The sequence below is a fragment of the Poecilia reticulata genome, linkage group LG20 (genome assembly GCF_000633615.1).
Source record: "Poecilia reticulata strain Guanapo linkage group LG20, Guppy_female_1.0+MT, whole genome shotgun sequence".
Taxonomy (NCBI): Eukaryota; Metazoa; Chordata; class Actinopteri; order Cyprinodontiformes; family Poeciliidae; genus Poecilia; species Poecilia reticulata.
This window is the reverse complement of record NC_024350.1, coordinates 9245160-9264346: the sequence shown is the minus strand read 5'-3', so window position 1 is coordinate 9264346 and position 19187 is coordinate 9245160. Positions and strand designations below refer to the sequence as shown.

The 19187-nt window shown below is 38.6% G+C and overlaps 1 protein-coding gene across 1 annotated transcript in view; it reads left to right on the top strand.

Annotated features, from left to right (window-relative positions):
- The window catches only part of jph1a (junctophilin 1a), a 38885-nt gene extending 19698 nt beyond the window's left edge, over positions 1-19187 (top strand). The window contains exons 4-7 of the mRNA XM_008438658.2: positions 5935-6053; positions 14180-14913; positions 17002-17098; positions 17273-19187. Coding sequence (XP_008436880.1) covers positions 5935-6053; positions 14180-14913; positions 17002-17082 — 934 coding nt within the window. The 3' untranslated portion in view covers positions 17083-17098; positions 17273-19187. The remainder of the gene's footprint in view (positions 1-5934; positions 6054-14179; positions 14914-17001; positions 17099-17272) is intronic.

Below are 19187 nucleotides of genomic sequence, written 5' to 3'. Positions count from 1 at the left end.
ATAAAATACAGATCCAGTTTTCCGTTTCTAATAAAGAAGACGAATTTGCTTGTGACTGAATTTGTCTGGTAAAACCACAAGCATAATGTTACAAATTAAATAAAATAGGTGCTAAAAAAGAAATGTTCTTTTATTTACCTACGTACTGAAAAGATTGGTACATGTCTTTTATTTTATTGTGACTGTTTACTGTCCCAGTGAGCACTCAAGTTACCATTTAACCGGGGGAAAAGGAATGGCGTATTTAATGGAAAATGTATGTGAGGAAGGGGTGGAACAAGGTTTAGAACTGTGTCAGCATATGTGGAGGAGATTTCTCAAATAGGCCATAGCCTGGGGCTTGATGGACTGAATCCTCTCTCCAAGGAATCTACTGTATGGACACAGATAAAAAACTAAACCCAAACATAAAATACCTGCTTATTGCACTCGGATGGAAGAATGACAACCCTTAAAGTGGGCAGCACAGTGGGGACTGGTGGGCACTAGGGTTTGAAATTTAACCCTTCAGTAAAATTAGAGAGGCTCCGGTGCATACCTCGGCTGTTCTGGATGTCCGAGAGGGTTCAGAGCAGCGATCTGTCTTGGTCTCCTTCCCTTTCTAATTTTGTCATTCTCTTTTATTTCTTTTCTGCTTTTTCTGAGTTCACCCCAACAACCTCCATTTTTCTTTTGTTTGTTTTAAATTACTTTTTTCAGAACATGTTTTCTCTTGACATAGAAACCAATGTTTTGATTCCACATAGAAAAAGTCATTTGTCCTACTCACCCTACGTTCATGTCACTATCTCAACACTGTCCAGATTGTATGTATGTGTGACATTTTGCAGGTTCAGATACCTTGATTTGCTGGGACTCAACCCCAGACCAGAGTTCTTGCAGAGTCCAAAGCTAAACGGGAACAGGTGTTGCTTTATATTCAAAGCCAGAGGGCCTGGTGAGGCTGCTGGTCTGTTTGAAAAGTTATACATCTTAATGCTTTTTTTTTTCAGAGGTCATAAGTGAGCTTGCAATTTGCTGTAGGTCATATATATTCTTTTAATTGCTGCTCACCGTAATGTTTTTCGTAATTTGATCTCTAATAGATTATGTTTGCTTTAGCTCTGACTTAAACTGGTAAAATGACGCAAATATTGGCGTTTCAATGATAGATCCAATTTCATAAAGTATAACATGTCATTTTTCAGATTGACACATCAATAACACACGTGTGGTTCTTTGAAAAGAAAAAAAAGTGCACAAAATCCATTAGAGGCATATGTATGACATCTGTGCTCTCAACATCCTCTTGTTGGGAAATGTCTGTATTGTGAGTATAACCAGTTTCTTGGTTTGCACTAATTGCTGGAATGGTGACTAGATCAGGACAATGTTTAGTTTGTTTACCTCGACCTTTTAATACCAAGCATCTGATATTATATGTGACTAAAGTGCAGCCTGTGGCTGTGACTTAACTAAGCGAGGTGTGCCTCATGCTAAGGGAGCATTACCTTGGGCTAGCTTTGGCTTTGTGTCTATGCAAGCAAATCCCTTATTAACATCTAGATCATAGATATAGGCATAAGAGAGTAGAACATGGAATATCTTTTCCATGGGACTGTGTGTTCTTTTTAATTTTACCCCTTAAACGTGTTTTATAGGATACCTTCACACAAGGAGCTGTTTGGACCCACTTTCCGTTGACTAGAGTTTATTACCTGGGATTTTCTGCTTTGTTTGGGAAGCATGGAAGCTAAATCGAACTCTGGTACAGACGAAACGAGTGGAGTCTGGTTCACCTGAAAGTGTGTGATTTGCTTGCAGTGGGAAACGCAATTGGACTATCCAGTGAACCAAAGACAGGGAGTGAACCTGCCACATTCATCTTATGAACAAAGCAACATGCCAGATGGCTCACTGCTTTGTCTGCTGCTCATACTGGGCAGCTTCTAGAGAAAATAGCAATTAGAATAGAGCATAAAAGAACAAAAAAAAAAACATAGAATAGAACTTTAAAGTAAAAACAAAAACCACAATGCTGCATAATCTTTTGCAATTTTGGTTTGCAGGGATGTGGTGAACATTTCTGTGCTATGAGTGTATTTAGATAAGACAAAATATATTAACCTTTACAGTACTTCACCATAAACATCGTAAGAGCAAACGGTCAAACTTTCAAGAAGGAATAGGCACTGTCTATGACACACCGTCATTATCAGCTATGCAAAGCTACTACTAATTTGCTTCACTGCTGCCATGTCTTTCAGGAGGGAATGTGAGAAAAAAAAGCCTGCCTTCAAAATTAAAGCCTACACATTTCAAAAAGTTAAATCCTAAAAATATTGATGTACAAATTAACGGAACAAATTGTAATAACATCTATAGATTTCAGAGAAAAATTTGAAACATTCTCTGATCCACATAGTGGATCAGAGTCTGAAACTGGAATCAGTCTGGTGACGTGCACCTCTGTCTGTTACAGTGTTGCTCACAGGAACTTGGACAAATTACTACCCTAACAGTATCCAAAATGTATTGATTTTTAAATTTTTTGTAATGTCTCAACCATCTCATTTATAGTGTATGCCAAGAACAAAACCAACCATTTCTTTCATTTCTTCCTTGCACACGCCTGTATTTTCTCACCTTTCGTTTCACCCCCTCTTGTCCCAGTGCTCTATCACACCTCCACTCCCATCATTTTCTGCCTGTCACCTCCCACCAGCAGACATCCTGTCTGGGAACAGTGTGCATCACTTCTTCGGTCTGTCCATGACTTCACTGTGCTCAGATTCTTTGGGCTGCGTCACGGACATTGCTGCACACAGCCATGCCTTTATGCAGCGACGAAAATAGCAGTAGAATTATATAGGTTCCTCTGAAAATGTGCGTGGCAACTGAATGTCTGCAGCCCGTATCAATATCGTGATCTATGTTTTTGCTGTTAGTCTATAAGATTACGAAGCTGTCCAGTGTGTCAGCAAATAGCCAAACTAATAAAATTTTTGCAACTACAGTAACTTGGAAGCATGTCCAACTCTGCAGCTGTGTTAAAAATGTATTAAGCTCAAGTTCTTGTCTGCAGTAGCTCCATGGTTTCCAGACATAGCCACACAGCCTGAGTGCGTCTTTTGTCTTCGGGTGATGTACTGACTTATTTCGGGCTCTTTTGCGGCTCCTCATGCATTTTAATATTTTCACTGTCCAGTTTGTCCTAAACAAGGCAGTCCAAAGTCCAAGGACAAGAGGGGGTATTTTGAATTAGAAGAGTCTGTCTAACGGAGAGATGCTGAGGCAGAGGAGCGGCCCGCATGCAGAAAGATGAGGGCAGACGTCAATAGCTAGCTGAAGGATTGGAAAAAAAAGCCAAAAAAAAAAAAAAACGGGAAGCATTGATTGAAAGAAAGAAGGAGGGAGAGGAAGATGGATGAGCGGGGTTAATCAGGCCAGCTGGCACAGCTGTCGATACTTACAGTGATGCTAGAACTTTGCAGCTGCATCCTGTACTTCCTTGTTGTAGATTCTTGGAATATTATAGCACTCCAGTTTTAAATAAGTGCATTGTGCACATAGAACTCTTGCTGTTCATGTTGTTGTTACATTTTTTTTTTATAAACCCAGAGGTACATATTTTTACCGAATACATAGTTAATCTAATATATTATTATTATTATTATTATTATTATTATTATTATTTGCTTTAAAATCATCTGCTTATTTTTTTAGATGTTTTGTTGTTTTAAATGGTGTCTAGATCACTTCTGTGCCACTGTCTTGACCTAGAATCCCTTAAAAAAAAGTTTTTCAATGAATATTTGTTTCATTGTACCGCTATAGTACAGTACGTCTCAGCAATGCTTATTGAACCTGAAAATATTCAGCTTTAAATGAAGGTTTTCTGTTGAACTAAGTGTGTGTTTAAAGAATCATGGCTCTGATATAGATAGTTGCTGGTCTCTTTAACCTTCAGCAAATTCATACCAATGTTTCATCACCTTACATTGTGATTTTGGTTTAAGCTCAGTTTTCTGCATGGCCTGTTTGTTGGGGTTACTTCTTTAGTTCGGTGTTTTGTTGTGTTATGTAGATTGATAGTCAAGGAGTTTATTTCCATTCATGTTTGTTTTGATCGGTGTTTGGCCTGTCAACTCTCATAGAAAATGAGAATAATGTCTCATTTTCTAAGCAAACCCAAAATATTATTATGTCAAAGATTGCAGTTTTAGCACACTTAAACTTGAGTCTTAAGTTGCAAAACTAGTAGCCTCAGAAGAACTTAGGAGAAATGGGCTAAAGAGTCAGACTCAAATTTTGGGATATGAATCTCTTTAATAATCTTGCTCTCATGTAATCAGCAATGGGAACGAGCTGGTAAACCATACTTCTGACATCTATGTGCAAATTCTCCAGTGAAAGGGTGTTTTTTTTTATTATTTGCTGGGAACATTTGCAGAGTGTAAGTTATTATCTGTTAATGTTTGAGGTGTTTTATAAAAATCCAGTCATGGATTTCTCTCAGAGCTTTGTGTTAATGACACTGATTCTTTTCAGAACTTAATAAATGTATCACTTATTCCCTTGGAGTTAAGCAGGTGTAATTAGAAGCAAACTTTCTCAGCTTACAGCTTTCCAAAAATAAAAACATTTTGTCTTGGATTAATTAAAAAGTTGGACATTCTCACTGTTTCGTGGATTGCATTGTGCCTGAGCCTCTGATGCCTCACATCATACATTGGCACAGAATAACTATTAGACTTGACAACAAACATTTTAAATGTAGATTTAGAACATAGTTTTGATGCTTTTTGACTCATTTTGCAGTTCTACATTAACAAATGTTAACTAATTTGCACAATTGTTCTTTAAAGAATACATCATATCAGTTTTCAAACTTATTCAGCGGCTTTCATAGAAGGGTCACCAAGATACAAAATTTAATTTTTTGAAGAAGATACATGCCAATGGGTCAAATTTGGCTTTAGGATTGCCGAATTTGATTGCATGTACTGTAGATGTTAATTTCAGTGTCCCTCAACGACTTGAATCTTGATTTAGACCTGGACTTGGAAACTGGACTTCTGGACATCTTGAATGACCTGCTGGCATTCACAAAACGACAGTTCCTTGCAGTCGATCAGGCAGGTAGTAGAAAATTGCTTTATTGATTGTGGAAGATGTTAAGAAATATCCTTAAGGTAGGTGGAACTGACACACTGTCAGGCTAGAATGTATCATAGGGGAAGAGTCCTCTCTTTACAATATGAAAGGTCAGCTAAAAAAACACCCCAAAATCCAGAGGTGCAAAATTAGAAACCAGCAGCAAATATAAACTGTGGTTTTATTAGATTACTGTTGGACATTTTTGCTTTGTTTTGTTTTATGTTCACCTCTTCTTTTTCAAACATTGCTTCGAATATGTAATTTTATGTTTTATGAGACATTCTCAACATATATAGTTGCTTTTCTGCTTCTTACGTTATTCCATAGTTGTACAATACACTATGAATCTAATCATCCACTCTGAGTCTACCTGTGTGTGTGTTTTTCTGCCCTCTTTGGGACCATTTCTGATAGCCCAGTGCAGTGCTCCAGAGTGCATTAAGCTCTTGCTAGGCTTTGGCTTTGCTCCATTTGGAAAATCAGGATTTGGATTTCAGATGGCAACACAAGTGAAAGTGTTATGTTATCCAAGAGGGATGGGTTGAGTTGGACGGCTTAGTGTGAAGTGAATAGAAAGAAGAAAAAAAATAGGAGAAAGAAATGATAACAGTATAAAGCAATTTAATCTGAAAATTGTAGCACGTTTTAGTAACTGTCAAAAAGCATTTTTGCTCTAGTAGAAAAGGTTCATAAATGTGTTTGACTAACTATTTCTACTGGAAACTTCAATCGATATTCTGTGCTTGTAATATAGTTCCTGTTTTCTAATGTTGTTGCTCCTTGTGTTGTATGCAGGACGGCCCATGCCAGGACAAAAAGCGAGGCAGCAGAACAAGCCTCCATCTCTGCCGTGCATGAGTCGGAAATTGCCAGGACGGTTGCCAGGGAGCTCTCCCCCAACTTTTACCAGCCAGGTAACATTTTAAAACATTTCATACACAGCATGCAGTATGTGTCCTTTTAGCGCAAACTTTCGCTCCATTCTTGCAGGTGTTCTTGCCGTAACTGAGTGTTGGCAACATGTTCGAAGTGCAGTTAACGCCACAATGCAAACAGACAACAGCTTAAGAAATGATCGTGTCTTACTTTAACAGGGAGAATTTCTCCTCTGTTAAACAAAAATGTCTTTAACAGGGAGAAATTCGACCACATAGGGAGGGGTCGTCTAAGGCATGGATGTGTTTGGTTAAAATCATACAACAGCAGAATTCATAGTTTCATTTGTTATGGCTAGTCATCCAGATCCTGAGGCAGCAAAGCTTATCCAGACCAACACATGACCACCATCAGTCATCAGTGTGTTTAATGGGCCATTCACTCTTGGGAAGATTCACTACGTTTCCATGCTTTCTCCAATCGTGGATAACGTCTCTCACTGTGGTTCTCTGGAGTCTCAAACCTTAGCGGTGCCTTTATCAGCCTATCCAGACGTAGGTTACTGACCTTGTTTCTCACCTGTTCTTGTACTTCTTTAATCAAAGCATGATGTGTCGCTTTTGGCCTACTACGTGTTGTCACACAGGGTCTATTTATGGGTTTTCTTGATTCTGCGGTTCAAGAAACGATCTGTAGGGGAAAAGGAGGGTCGCCTTTTCACATACGATGAAGTTGGTTTGGAAGACTTTTTCTCTCTCAAAAAAAAAAGACGATTAGAACGCAGGTTTTTCTATTTAATTGTGTTATCTTTGTTTGATACTAAAGTCTCTTGAATCATCTGGAGTACTTTCAGTGTAACAAAAGCAAACACATAATAAATCTTAGGGGGATAAACACAGCACTGTAAGCTTACAGCAAAGCAGCAGCTGATAGGGCTTTGAGACACACACTGTGTTCCTTTGTGGCTTTCCAACTCAAGTTCAAACATTTTTAAACACATGGAGTAACCATTCCCGGATGAAGCGAGCATTCATAAAAAAAAAATACACACATCAAACAAAGCTGGCAAGATTGATTTCTCTTCCACTCCTTTAAAATTCTTTATTGAAACTGTAGAGGACTAAAGCAGGGATAAAGCTATGCTGACAAGGTCCCAGTTGGTTAGCACACTTGGATATGAAAACCATCTATCCAGAGTCAAGCTGCAGGTGCACTGTGGGGTTAAGGAGGTCAGTGGCTTTGGTGTAACACAACACTTTTTCTTGTGGCTAAATCCGTCCCAGCACTTGCGTGGCCATGCACGTAGAAATGGTCACAGGCAAGGTTTTCAGTCATTGTAGTGTCGAAGCACAGACGTGGTTGTAGGATCTGGTTTTGCAAAGTTGCTAATGGTAACTGCAATCTGTAAGCAATCGAATGTAACTCTTACGACCCCTGTTTCTCTAAGCGACACATTTGTCCATGAAGTTCAGATTTTATGAGACTTGTTAACCAGAGGGAAGTGGGTTTCTGTGCCCGTTGGAGCGTTTCACACTGACTATTTGAGCTTGTTCTTGAGCTTCTTCTCGGAAAACAAACAAAAAAGAGATTGGTGTCCCGGCTGTGTGATTAAACAGTCAAGACACTGAAGACAAATTCGAACACTACAATGAAGGCCTGTGTGTTTATACTAAAACAGGCCACTATTTTTTCTGAATGGCAGCTTTTTTCTACCCTGCTCTCAAAGGCTTGTTGTGATTGAAAGAATCGCTAAAGTCAACGCAAAATAAAAGGATGGAAACATTTTTTTTTCTTGATTTTCTTTATACTGAAGGAGTACAAGATGTGGTGGAAATGGAACCCTTCAAAGGTTTCCTTCTATTTATCCCATGCGGTTCTCACTTTTCCTCTGCCTGACAGGCATACTGTCTTCAAAGCATAGGGTGTCAACTCAGCCCTATTTAGTCTTTTTACAAGGTAGGCAACAGACATATAATACTATATAAATTATCAAGTTGTGTATTTTCTTTTAAAGTTGTGATGCAACTGAGGTCAGAGGTGGGACATAAAGGGGCAGAAGTCATACAAAAGAGCGTTTTCGTGGAAAGCATTGTGGTGGATGTTGGATGATATTTGTGTGTTATTTAAAAAGCAAGAAAGCCTAGTCTCTTTTTTTTTGTTTTATCAAGCTTATACATTAATGTACACTCTGTCAGTACACATTATATGATGATTGCGTTAAAAAAATGATTCAATAAATAATTTCTACAAAACAACTCCGCCACCTTCAGCATGGTTTACTGCAATAATTAGCTGGAGTGCAAACAATGTTTTTGTCCTAATGTTTTTAAGCTGATAAATAAAAAACTGACGAGCTTTCACTGCCATCTAAATAGCAGTCATTTATTTTTCTCCTGTTAGTTTGGAGTTCATGACACAATGACAGGCTGCCATGACAAAACTTGTTGAGTGGAGTAATGTTTTACAGTACAAGCAGACTTCTCTCACTACAGATAGCGCTTTTAAATCCCTGGGTTAGGTGCCGTTCTTTTATCTCTCCTATTGTTCTCAGACATTTCTCCTGAATTTGGCCTTCTCATTGGTCAAATATCTACATTGATCATAAACATATGACATCACAGTGAAACTGGAGACTGAGATATCGTTACTTCATTCTGGGCTTGTCATTGTGTTATACTGTTGCTCATGACATTGCATGAGATTGGTGTTTCATATATGACAAATCCCTTTTTGGCAACCAAAAATGAAAGCAAATACAGCTTGTGTTAGTTATGAGCTTTGAACACAATTGAACAAGAAATGCAAGAAGTATTACTTAAATCTACTCATTCTGTGAATTTATCTAAACCACTAGCATTATATGTTTGGTGCTAATCTTTCCCCTATTCTGCCTGAAAAAGAGCTAAAATATTCAGAAAAGCAAAGCCACACCTTTTTTGTTTATTTTTATTTACTGTGTAAGATCAATGCTATCTTCACCCCCCAGTCCCCTTCCATTTGATCGAATATATTTAGCCCTATGAGCAAGCAACTTTTGGGCCCTTTCCAAAAGCCACTACAAAATAGTAGGTGACATACAGATTGACAATGGGGTCCATTCAAGCATGTCGCTGTCTAAGCCACAGAAATGGCCAGCCAAGGCCAGAGACATCCTGTGGCTTGTTTGTGTTGTGGAAAACAGCGGTCATGCCTGGCAGGCTGAGTGTTCTCCATATCCACGTGTGTGCATGTGTGCACGCGTGTCGGGGTGGGTGTGTGTGTAAGTGTGTGCAGGGAGAGTGTCCTTGCCTTATAAGTCAGATCATGAATGAGAGAGTGGCCGATGTCATAATAATGTGCAGCGGAGGATGACATATGAGCCGGAACATTTAAACGTTCAGTTACGTAAGCTTGTCTGTTAAGTCCGGCTGAAAGCCGAACACGCACCTGCAAATAACCAAACTTATTCAACATATGTTAATTTGTTTTGTTTTTGCGGTATGAAGGAAGTGAGATTATTACAGATTATCAAGATTTCTGTCTTGTCTCTGTTGCTGGCTTTTTATGTTTGAATGTAAGCATCCAGTATTTGCAGCTTCCTGGGGGAAAAATGTAATGCTACTCTCAAACAAGTTTACTTACAAAGAAGATTCAAATATATAATATATATATATATATATAGTGTGAAAAAAATATTCATAGTGAATTCAATCAGAATAATATGACTTTTCCAGTGTAATATGGCTTCCTTCCTAAATGCACACATCTTCATCCTTCGGTTTCTAATAATATAGTTACAACTATGGGTCCATATCTCTTGTTGTTTGTAATTAGCATTTCAGACTCATGGCAGATTATCACTAAGATCGGGACTATGCACTTCAAAAGGAAAGAGAGGGTCAAAGCAAATAGGACCCTGACCTTTCCGATTGATTCACACACACAGCACCCTGGAGGGGGAGCAGTGGGGGTTTTCTGGGCGTGGCCTGTGGCGTGACGTTAATTGGGCTATATTTGGTGCTGATGTGTGCTCACAGAGGTCTAATGGAGACATAGTTGAAATCCTTATGCACTGAGAGGACTTTGCTCCTGCGCTAGCACAGCAGCTGTTCCTTCCTTCAGCCGCTCACCAGAGAGAGAGGCGAGAGTGGGGGTGGGGGGTGCTTTGGGAGGGGAGGGCAAGAGAGATTCTGCTCCACCCTTTTTGACCCTGTCAAGGTGTACTTGAACCAGGTGGGGTCATAAAAGCCACTAGCTGTCAGGGCTAAAAGGCAGACACGAGCAGGTGTTGCTGTGTATTCATAGCAGCAGATGAGGTGTAAGTTTTCACTCAGTAGTTTTCCCTTAAGTTAACCTAACACAGAAACTTCTTATGACTTTCAAGAAAACATAATGTAAAGTGGATTAATAGTCGGCTATTAAGAATAGCCTACTAGTAATATATCATATATCATATTGCAATTTTGTTTTTGAATCTACTAATTAAACCTGTTGAAGTAAAACCTTAACCTTCATTGTCGGGATATTAAGTAATTTCCAGAAACATTCAGGAAATGCACGTTCCCCAATGTTGACCTTTTTTTTTTTTAATTCTCCAATTACTTAACGATAATTTCTTTACGTTGCCTTGAACAGCAGCCAGTGAGTAACTCTTCACACACCCATACACAAGAGAGTGGCTCTCAAAAGTCTGTACTCCTGTATCTAAATGTCAGGTAGGTTTTTGTGACGGAAAAATAGGATTGATCTTTTTCAAGCTACTCCCACGTGAAATAGGAAATTTTATTGGTACAACTAAACTTAAATAAAACACAAAATGAAAAAAAAACCTGAAAAATAAAGAAATTAAAAATGGTGAACTCACCCTCTTTTGTTTATTTGGATGCAGGCCTACCACTATGATGCTGAGAAAAAAAAAGGATCTTCATCTTTAGCTTTCTAGCAGCAACCCAACTAACAGGTCAAAACTAACAGGCATTTGGAGTTTTCTAATATTTTTTTATCTGCTTCAACAAAAACCCTAGGAAAAATCCATATCCTAATGGTGCACCCTGCATTGTTTCCTTGTGGCATTTTTTCAATATTGTTCCATGTGTATTTTTGCCTACCTTGTAGGCAGAAATTCAATCTGTGTTTCTACAGATTCACACATTCTCCCACAAGATTTTAGGTAATTTAAACCAAGCCTAAATGTTTTCTTTGAAAGCAAAGGCTTCTGTTTTGCAGTCCTTCTCCTTTGTCCAAACATATAAAGACAACAGCAGGCCTGCTTGGAAACTCCTGCTGCTCCTTCACTGTTGCTGTTGGCCTCTGAGCAGTCTTCCTGTCTACTTTCTGATTGCAGTCCATTTCAGAGACATTTCCCATATTTGATCCAATTATTGAGCACTATCCGTACTATAAAAACTGTATGTGTTTAAAAGAATGGGGATTTTTGTTGTGTAGCCTTCTCCTGACTGATGCATTTGGATAACATACTTTGGAGCCGGTGTAACCTCTCTCATATTAGGACTTTAGTTAATGAACAAACAAATAAACAAATTAATTCAACTTTTAAATCATTTATTATAGTCTTGCTGTTTCACTTAGAAATACATTTGGTAAAAGCACACTCGTGAGATCCACTCTGTGTCAGGAAGACAGGAAGGATATGCAGTCCTGTCCTCCCATCTGCCAGTTGGAGTAGGAGATTTTAGGAAACATCAAACTGGATAAAATTGAATCATTTTTTTTATTTTATAATGTATTTATATATTATTATGCAACAATATTTCATACAAACATATAGAAATTAGTTTGTTAGGTTCTTGATCTGAATGAATTATGGTGACAGTGAATAGTTTTCTACTCAGATGTGAATAGCTGCTGCAAATGACAAATTCTAGTTTAAACTTTTACCGTTTCTCACAGAAATGACTCACGGTGTAGTTTACTTTTTGGGTAGGATTATGTTACCTACTTATATGGACCATCAGAGTGTGCCAGTCAGCTATGTGATAGGGTGATCAAAATCGAGAACTTTGAGACTTTATTTTATGTCTGAAAAGTGGTCAAAATTGCACCGTGGTTGTTTTTAAGTTACATAAGTGGAGGATATGTCAAATTATTACAAAACAAAATGGCACAGATCTGTGTATTATAACTTTCACTAAAGAGGTGCTGTGAATAAAAGAGAGCATAACTCAATATATGGGGAGAGCATGTGGACTTTAATTCTAAGAAGGTGATATTCTACTTTCCGTACTGCACCGGCAAACCACTTAAATCAACAATTTGCCATGAGGCAGTGGAGGAGAAATATCTTTTTCTGGTTACTGTTGTCTCCTAGCCTGACAAGGCAGCAGGGAAGCCCTGTCATCTTTTATAAAGCAAAAACAGGCCTGTGTAGGTGTTTGATTGTCAGCTCTTCCAGAAAAACAGAACTTAAGCTGTAAAGACCAGTAACAATAATTTACACAGTGTCCTATAATACGAAATTATAAAAAACAGGCTGCCTAGGAATGGCCAGCTGAACTCAGTCGAATACCCGCTGGCAACAGATGTGAAATGCAGGCAATGTACTACTTCCTGCTGTGTTTGCATGCGCACGCACACATATTTAAATATAAATTTTCATGTTTTTTTTTTTTTAAAGCTTCTCTCTTTTTAACTGCCATTCATATCGTATTAAGGTCAGGAGGAGTTACACTGGGTCGTAAAGGGCTGATCTGTTATGTTTTGTACGATTGTATGATTACCCACATTTGTGCATGAGGAGGAGAGAGCGCTCGTATGTTGGTAAGAGTGCACTGGAGCAGAAAATGTGCCGTGGATTAACATAAGCAGAACTGGCAAACTGCTGCAGCTTAGACAAAACGCTTGAATTCTAGTAAGCTTAAAGAGGCAACAGTGATCTGAAGAGGAAATATGGAAAATTGACTTTTTGAGATGAATGTCTTATAATATCATTGAAAAGTTTAATCGTGCAATTTCATTTAAAAAGTAAAAACTCTCACAATATGGATTCATTACATACAGAGTGTTACATTTTAAGCCTGACGTCGATGTGGTTTCACTACTCTTCCTCTTGACAATATGCTGTAGTTCGTCTATGGAGTCTGTGTGCTGCCTTATCGAGCACAGTGACACTGGGATCATTTAATTGATTAAAGGTGCTTTCGGTAGTTCTTGCTTAAAAAATAAATTAGCATCTCTAATAAGGTTGTCACCAGAGGAAAGTGAAATGCTCTAAAATGTTCGCGAAGCTCTGGACTCCAGGTGCAGTACATGTCTTGTGAATTTCCTTCAAACTTTAGAATGGGCTTTATTTTACTATTCTCTCAAGACTGTGGTAATTCCTATCCAGAGGATGTAAAATCAGCTTTTAAATTTCTTAAAAGCAAAAGGGTTTTTTTTTTCTGTCTTTTTTTCCTCTGTTGAAGTTTGTACGAATCACATTAGAATAGTTGTCATGAAAGCATTCGACCTGAAAGTGTTTGAGGCTGCAGGGGTTGTTTAAATGGTGAAAACCATCTAGAACATGCTTGGAACCCCCACCACCCCCACAGGAATCTGTCCCCAAACAGAGCAAAATTACTCACTCCCGCCCGTGGAGCCGTAACTCTTATTGAGCTATGGTGTGAAATTAAGCTGTGGAGATATGTTAAGTCCCACAAATGTTTACATGTCCCTCCTTTCTCTTTGTACTGGGTCTTGGTCGTGGCAGTTCAAAAACAAATTAGGAATGCCACAAAGCTGAAAGGTAAATGGAGATTATGAGTACAGGAGGCCCCCAGCACTCCACAATAAGGCTGTTTACACAGATATAGGACTGGATATACTGACCACTTTGATTTTGATATTTACATACCAGCTGTACAAAGTGTATTGTAGTAAGAAATAAGTACATATCTATGTTCCTCTGAAGCTTTTTGAAACCTAATAATTAATTGAGTCAATTCCAGTTGAGCATATCAAAAAAGTTTCTTTCAAATCGTTCTCCCCTCTTCATTTGATTTCATAGCTTTCTTTAAATATTTGTTTTATTTGTCAATTATACAAAATAATTTCTAAATGAGATGGTATCCCTACAGTTGTAAAAGTTACAGTTGTATTTTTTTTGTGTGTGTGACATAATCCCAGTAATCATTCAAAGTGGACTTGAGGCTCTCATAACAATGTATGTTACTTCTTTTTCCCTTTTCAGGACCAGACTACATAAAACAACAGTCAAAAGAGCCAGTGGAAATTAAAGAGGTCCCTGTTGAAAAGAAGGAAGAATCCCCACATGATTCTCCTCACTTTTACCGCAAAGGCACAACTCCACCCCATTCTCCTGTCGCTAGCCCTGCAGCCACTCCTCCCCCCTCACCTGACATTAAGAAGAAGACTGGCCAGATTGGCAACAGCATCAGCCACAAACCGAGCAAAGAGGAAAAACCATCCCGCAAGATAAGCAAAGAAGAGAAGTCCAGTTATAAGGCCAGCAAGGACGAGCGATCTAGCAGGAAGCTAAGTAAAGAAGAGAGGCTATCCTTCACCGATGGGCCCAAGACTTCTCATGCACACATTGAGGCTCCTCCTAAACCAACTAAAGTTCAGCAACCGGCCCCAGCAACCGCTCCTCCTGTGCAGCCTCCTACCGTTCCAGTCAATGGCCAGCTCCACTCTGAATATCACAGCTACTACGTTAAAGCCACTCCACGGGGCCCTCCACCTCCTGAGCCTGAGGAAGTGGAAGAAGAGCCCAGTGCCCTAGCTCTGGCACGTCTGCCCCCGCAACCTAAGTCTTTCAGCACCCCTACCCCTACTCCTAAGCCACCTTCATTTCGGGACAGCAAGAGCGACCCAAAACTCAGGAAGCAAGATTCCCTAAAACCAAAGAGCCTTGCAGACACAAAGAAAGCAAGCATGGAAATTGCAGAAAGCACAGAAGAAACAGTAAGTATGTCGTAGCAGTTCGTGATGGCTGTTGTTGACCAGATGAAAAAAGTTGACATCACAGTACCAGAAGCTATATTTGATATACTAACATTCAAATGCCTGAGGCCAAGATGGTATATGTATTTTTAAGTAATTTTCCCAATTGGCTTTTTAAGATAAAAATGGTGCTGCCTACCATTAAATGTTTCATACCAGCCATTTTACGGGGGCATTCCATACTCCCATTTACAAACAGTGATAAAAATTAATTTTATATGTTTTACTTGTAGCATACTGTAGGGTCATATCATTACAGTGTCTCACACTTCACAGATTTCTTCTCTGTTTGATTTTGTCAGACTAAAATGTTTCTGAACTTCATCAAATATAACCAGATTAAGTTCAAAATGGAGTTTTTAAATGATTTCATTTGCTAAAGTATAAAAGCTATTCAAACCAACCTATCCACATATGAAAATATTTTTGACCCCTTTGATAAATATGAAATATACTGTAATTAGTGACCATTTGGTTTAATTTCTCTACCCACATCCATTGCCGCATTGCTGTCAGGCCAGTAGTAAATCCAACATGCCTGACATCTATCCACCTACAAATAGCAATTGAGTATTTTTTAAGTTCCAGGAAGTAAGAGAGCCACAGTAAGACTCATTATCCACAAGTGGAAAAAGGAAAGAACACATAAAAAACATCTAAAGCACTACAGACCTCAGCTACCTCAGTTAAGGTCAGCTTTTATGATTCATCAACGCGTAAAAGACTTGACAAAACAGGGTGAGATCCAGGCCAAAACCACTGCTGGCAAAAAGAACACAAAAGTCCACCTGAAATTTGCCAACAAGACTTCCTGACGATCCTCAAGGCAATTTGGTAAAAAATATTTTGTAGACTAATGAGTCAAAAGTGGAACTTTGTGTTTTTGTTGCACCATAAAACTAGCACAGATTCTGTATGGGCTTTATTTCCTCCTTCACAACTTGAACAATGAATTCTGCTCTTAAGCAGAATATCATGAACAAGAATATATGGCCATCAGTTTGTGACCTTAAAATTAATAGCACTTGGGTTAAACAGTAGGAAAATGATCAAAACACACCAGCAATTCTGTAAGGTTAATGCTTTGGAGTGGCCTAATCAAACTGAAGTCTGGATTTAAGTCTAATTGAAATTCTGTAGTATGACCTATGTCCACAGTGACGGAAAAGACTGAATCCCAGCTATAACAAAGATAGCCAATCAGTTGTTAGCTGTAGGACAATTACTTTTTCACATAGGGACAGGATTGTTTTGGACAGCTTAATTTGAAAATCTAATTTTGTACAATTTATCATCTTTGTCATATTAAAATGTGAAATGATCTGAAACATTTGTGTGAGACAAAAATATTTAAAAACTTATTATGGGTGACATTTGTAATTTTTCCACAGGGCAAGCTAAGTTTACATCGATAAAGGACAAATGTTATGTCTGCATCATGGAATAAGAGGATTAGTTACATTACCCAAGATTTAGATTTTACTACTGCTGTTGATAATTTGAATACCCTATGCCAATTTATTAAACAGCAGTACCGCAAGTAGGATTTGAAATGCTAAAACACCAAAGTAGGTGTTTTTTTTTACATAAACATAAAATAAAGGGTGGAAAGGGAATAGTGGGACTAGAGGTACTGAACAAGGGAAACTTTCAAATATGCTAACTTTGAAAGTTAGCGTGTTTGGCCCCTTTTTTCAAGCTAATTACTAGCTCAATAAGCTAACCTCAGGTAGGTAATTTTAGTATTTAGGACATATGGTACATATAACTGATGCTATATTTAATATGGGGGGAAAATACATAAATTTTAACTGATGTGTGAAACTATTTCTTGCAGAAGCCAAGTGACATTTAACTTTTGTGTTCTTTTTCTGTGCAATGCTAAGATACTAGTTGCTAGCTAAAGCTTAATTTTAACAAACAGGCAAGGCTGCTTTCAATCTTAACAGTTACCTACTGATTAAATGAAATGAATGAAAATTGTTTTTTCCCATTTTTGGGGATGGGGGTGTTGCTGTTATAGACTAATGTTATTTTTTGTTTTTGCAGGGTCCTAACTCAATCCTTGTTGCTATGGTAATGCTGTTGAATATTGGCCTTGCAATTATATTTGTCCACTTTCTGACATGATGATATTGTTTCTATGGTAAGTTAACTTGTATAAAAGTATTATCTTTAATAGTTCCGCTCTACGGCGGAAAAATAACCCAGACATGATAATCTGTGCATGCCATACAAAGATGTCCTTTTTTTTTTTATTTGTGTACATATCTGAAATGTGACAAGGGGCCAATTAAATCCAGACTGTTCTACATTGCAGTGAAACCATGGCAACTGGTACAGTTGCATTGCCGGCCTTGAAAAGTGAAAATGGCGCCAGTGAGAAACGGGGGCGGCCGGAGGTGTTTAGGAATCAGCATGACACCGAAGAGAATGAGGAGAGAGGCATCACTACTATCAACCTGTCTTTGGCCCTCTTTAGGGCCAACCCTGTCAATTAGCACTCCTTTGGCTTCTGTATAAGCAGAAGTGAAATGTTATGTCTAGTGAGTTGAAAAAAAAAAAAAAAAAACGAAGAAAAATAAAAAAAAAGTGAAAACGCAACCAAACGTACAAAGTATGAAAAAAGAAGTTCTTGAAACCTACATGTGTGCTGACCCAAGCTCAGGTCTCTGTAGCCCACTCTCACTGCCTTGGCAGAGATAGCAGTGGGCTGACGGACCTTGCTGGAGGAGTGCGGAGATGCACTTTTAGTTGACGGGAGCAAACAGCTGCCTTTCTATTTTGCCATCTGACGTTTTGATGGGGAGATGTGAGCCCAGCCCCAGGGCGTCCAAGAGAGCGATAGTGAGAGAGAGAGAGTGAGAGAGAGAGAGAGAGAGAGAGAGAGAGAGAGACAGGGGGAGGACAGAGGGGGCGATGGTGTTGGTGGATGGGGCTAGGGACTTGGGTGTTTGGATGGTTTTACTGGGGTTCAAGCCACTCTTGCAAGAGCAAACCGCGCACGACCGTTGCCAGCAGTCAGTGCTTGCACGGTCACTAGCCAGTCTTACTCTGTTAATCCAAACATCCCTGCAGCTTTCTCAAGCTCCGTCCATTGTAATCCAGGATACACTGCTTTTGAAACACTCCCCGTGCATGGTACAGTTTTAAATTTGTTTGTTTGTTGTTCTTATGTAGCTTTTTGTTCACTGTTGTCCTCCAACTGTTGGTTACCTGCATTCTTATGCTTGTAGAAACTTTGTCAGAGAATGAGTAAAATAATTGTTTTGTTTTTTTCCCGTTTTATTTAAATTTTACTCATTTCTACCAATTGAGCTGTAATTTGACATTACACATCCATGTTTCTGAAAGTGCAATATGTTTATTTATTTTTTGTCAAAGGCTTATAATCTATTTTGCCAGAGATAGTGTTCTGCTATTCTAATTTAAAAAATCAGTTTTTATTTGTCGAACACAGGTGATTTGAATAGCCTGTTTTTTTTTGTTTTGTTTTGTTTTGTTTTTTTAATACGGCGTTCACCAATGGTAGGAATTGTGACGACGAACTTGGTTTATTCTTGAAAAGGCAGATAGCTCTGTGAGAGTGAAGTAACAAATGTCTTATATTATTTATGAAATGAGAAGAGAAAAGAATATATTTTATTGTACATGCCTACACCCTTCCCGCTTTAATGAAGTCCGTTATTCGCTTTGACTGTTTCACGCCACAACTGAGATGCAAAACCACAGCTTCCCAAAGCTGCTGGAGTTTAAAAAAAAAAAAAAAAAAAAAAGGCCCAGCCGTGCATGTGTATGAGACTGGATTTTGTGGACAGTGGAACTTTATTCAGGTTTAGACCATGGGGAATGTGGATCCAGGGAGAAGAAGATATGCCTTTAGAAGTCTTTAACAGTGCTACTGTTTACCTCAAAAGAGATGAGGAAGGGAGGGAAGGGAAATAGATGCCATCCTTGTCTTAACTCTTGTACGGGGGTCGCGGCGGGGGAGGGGGGGGAGATGTTTTGACTGTTGTCGTCACCTGAACCATGCTTTTGACTTGCTTCATCCTAGCTGCTTGTAGTCTTTGTTGCGGGTATGGCATGAGTTTCTTTGATTTCCAAAGTGGTTATTTATATGGTGGACGTTTTACTGTCACCTCTACCAAGATGGAATATTTATTCATTGTACAACTGATGTGTTTGTTAAAACATTGGTCATCACCAAAAAATAAATAAATAAGTAAAAAGGGCTT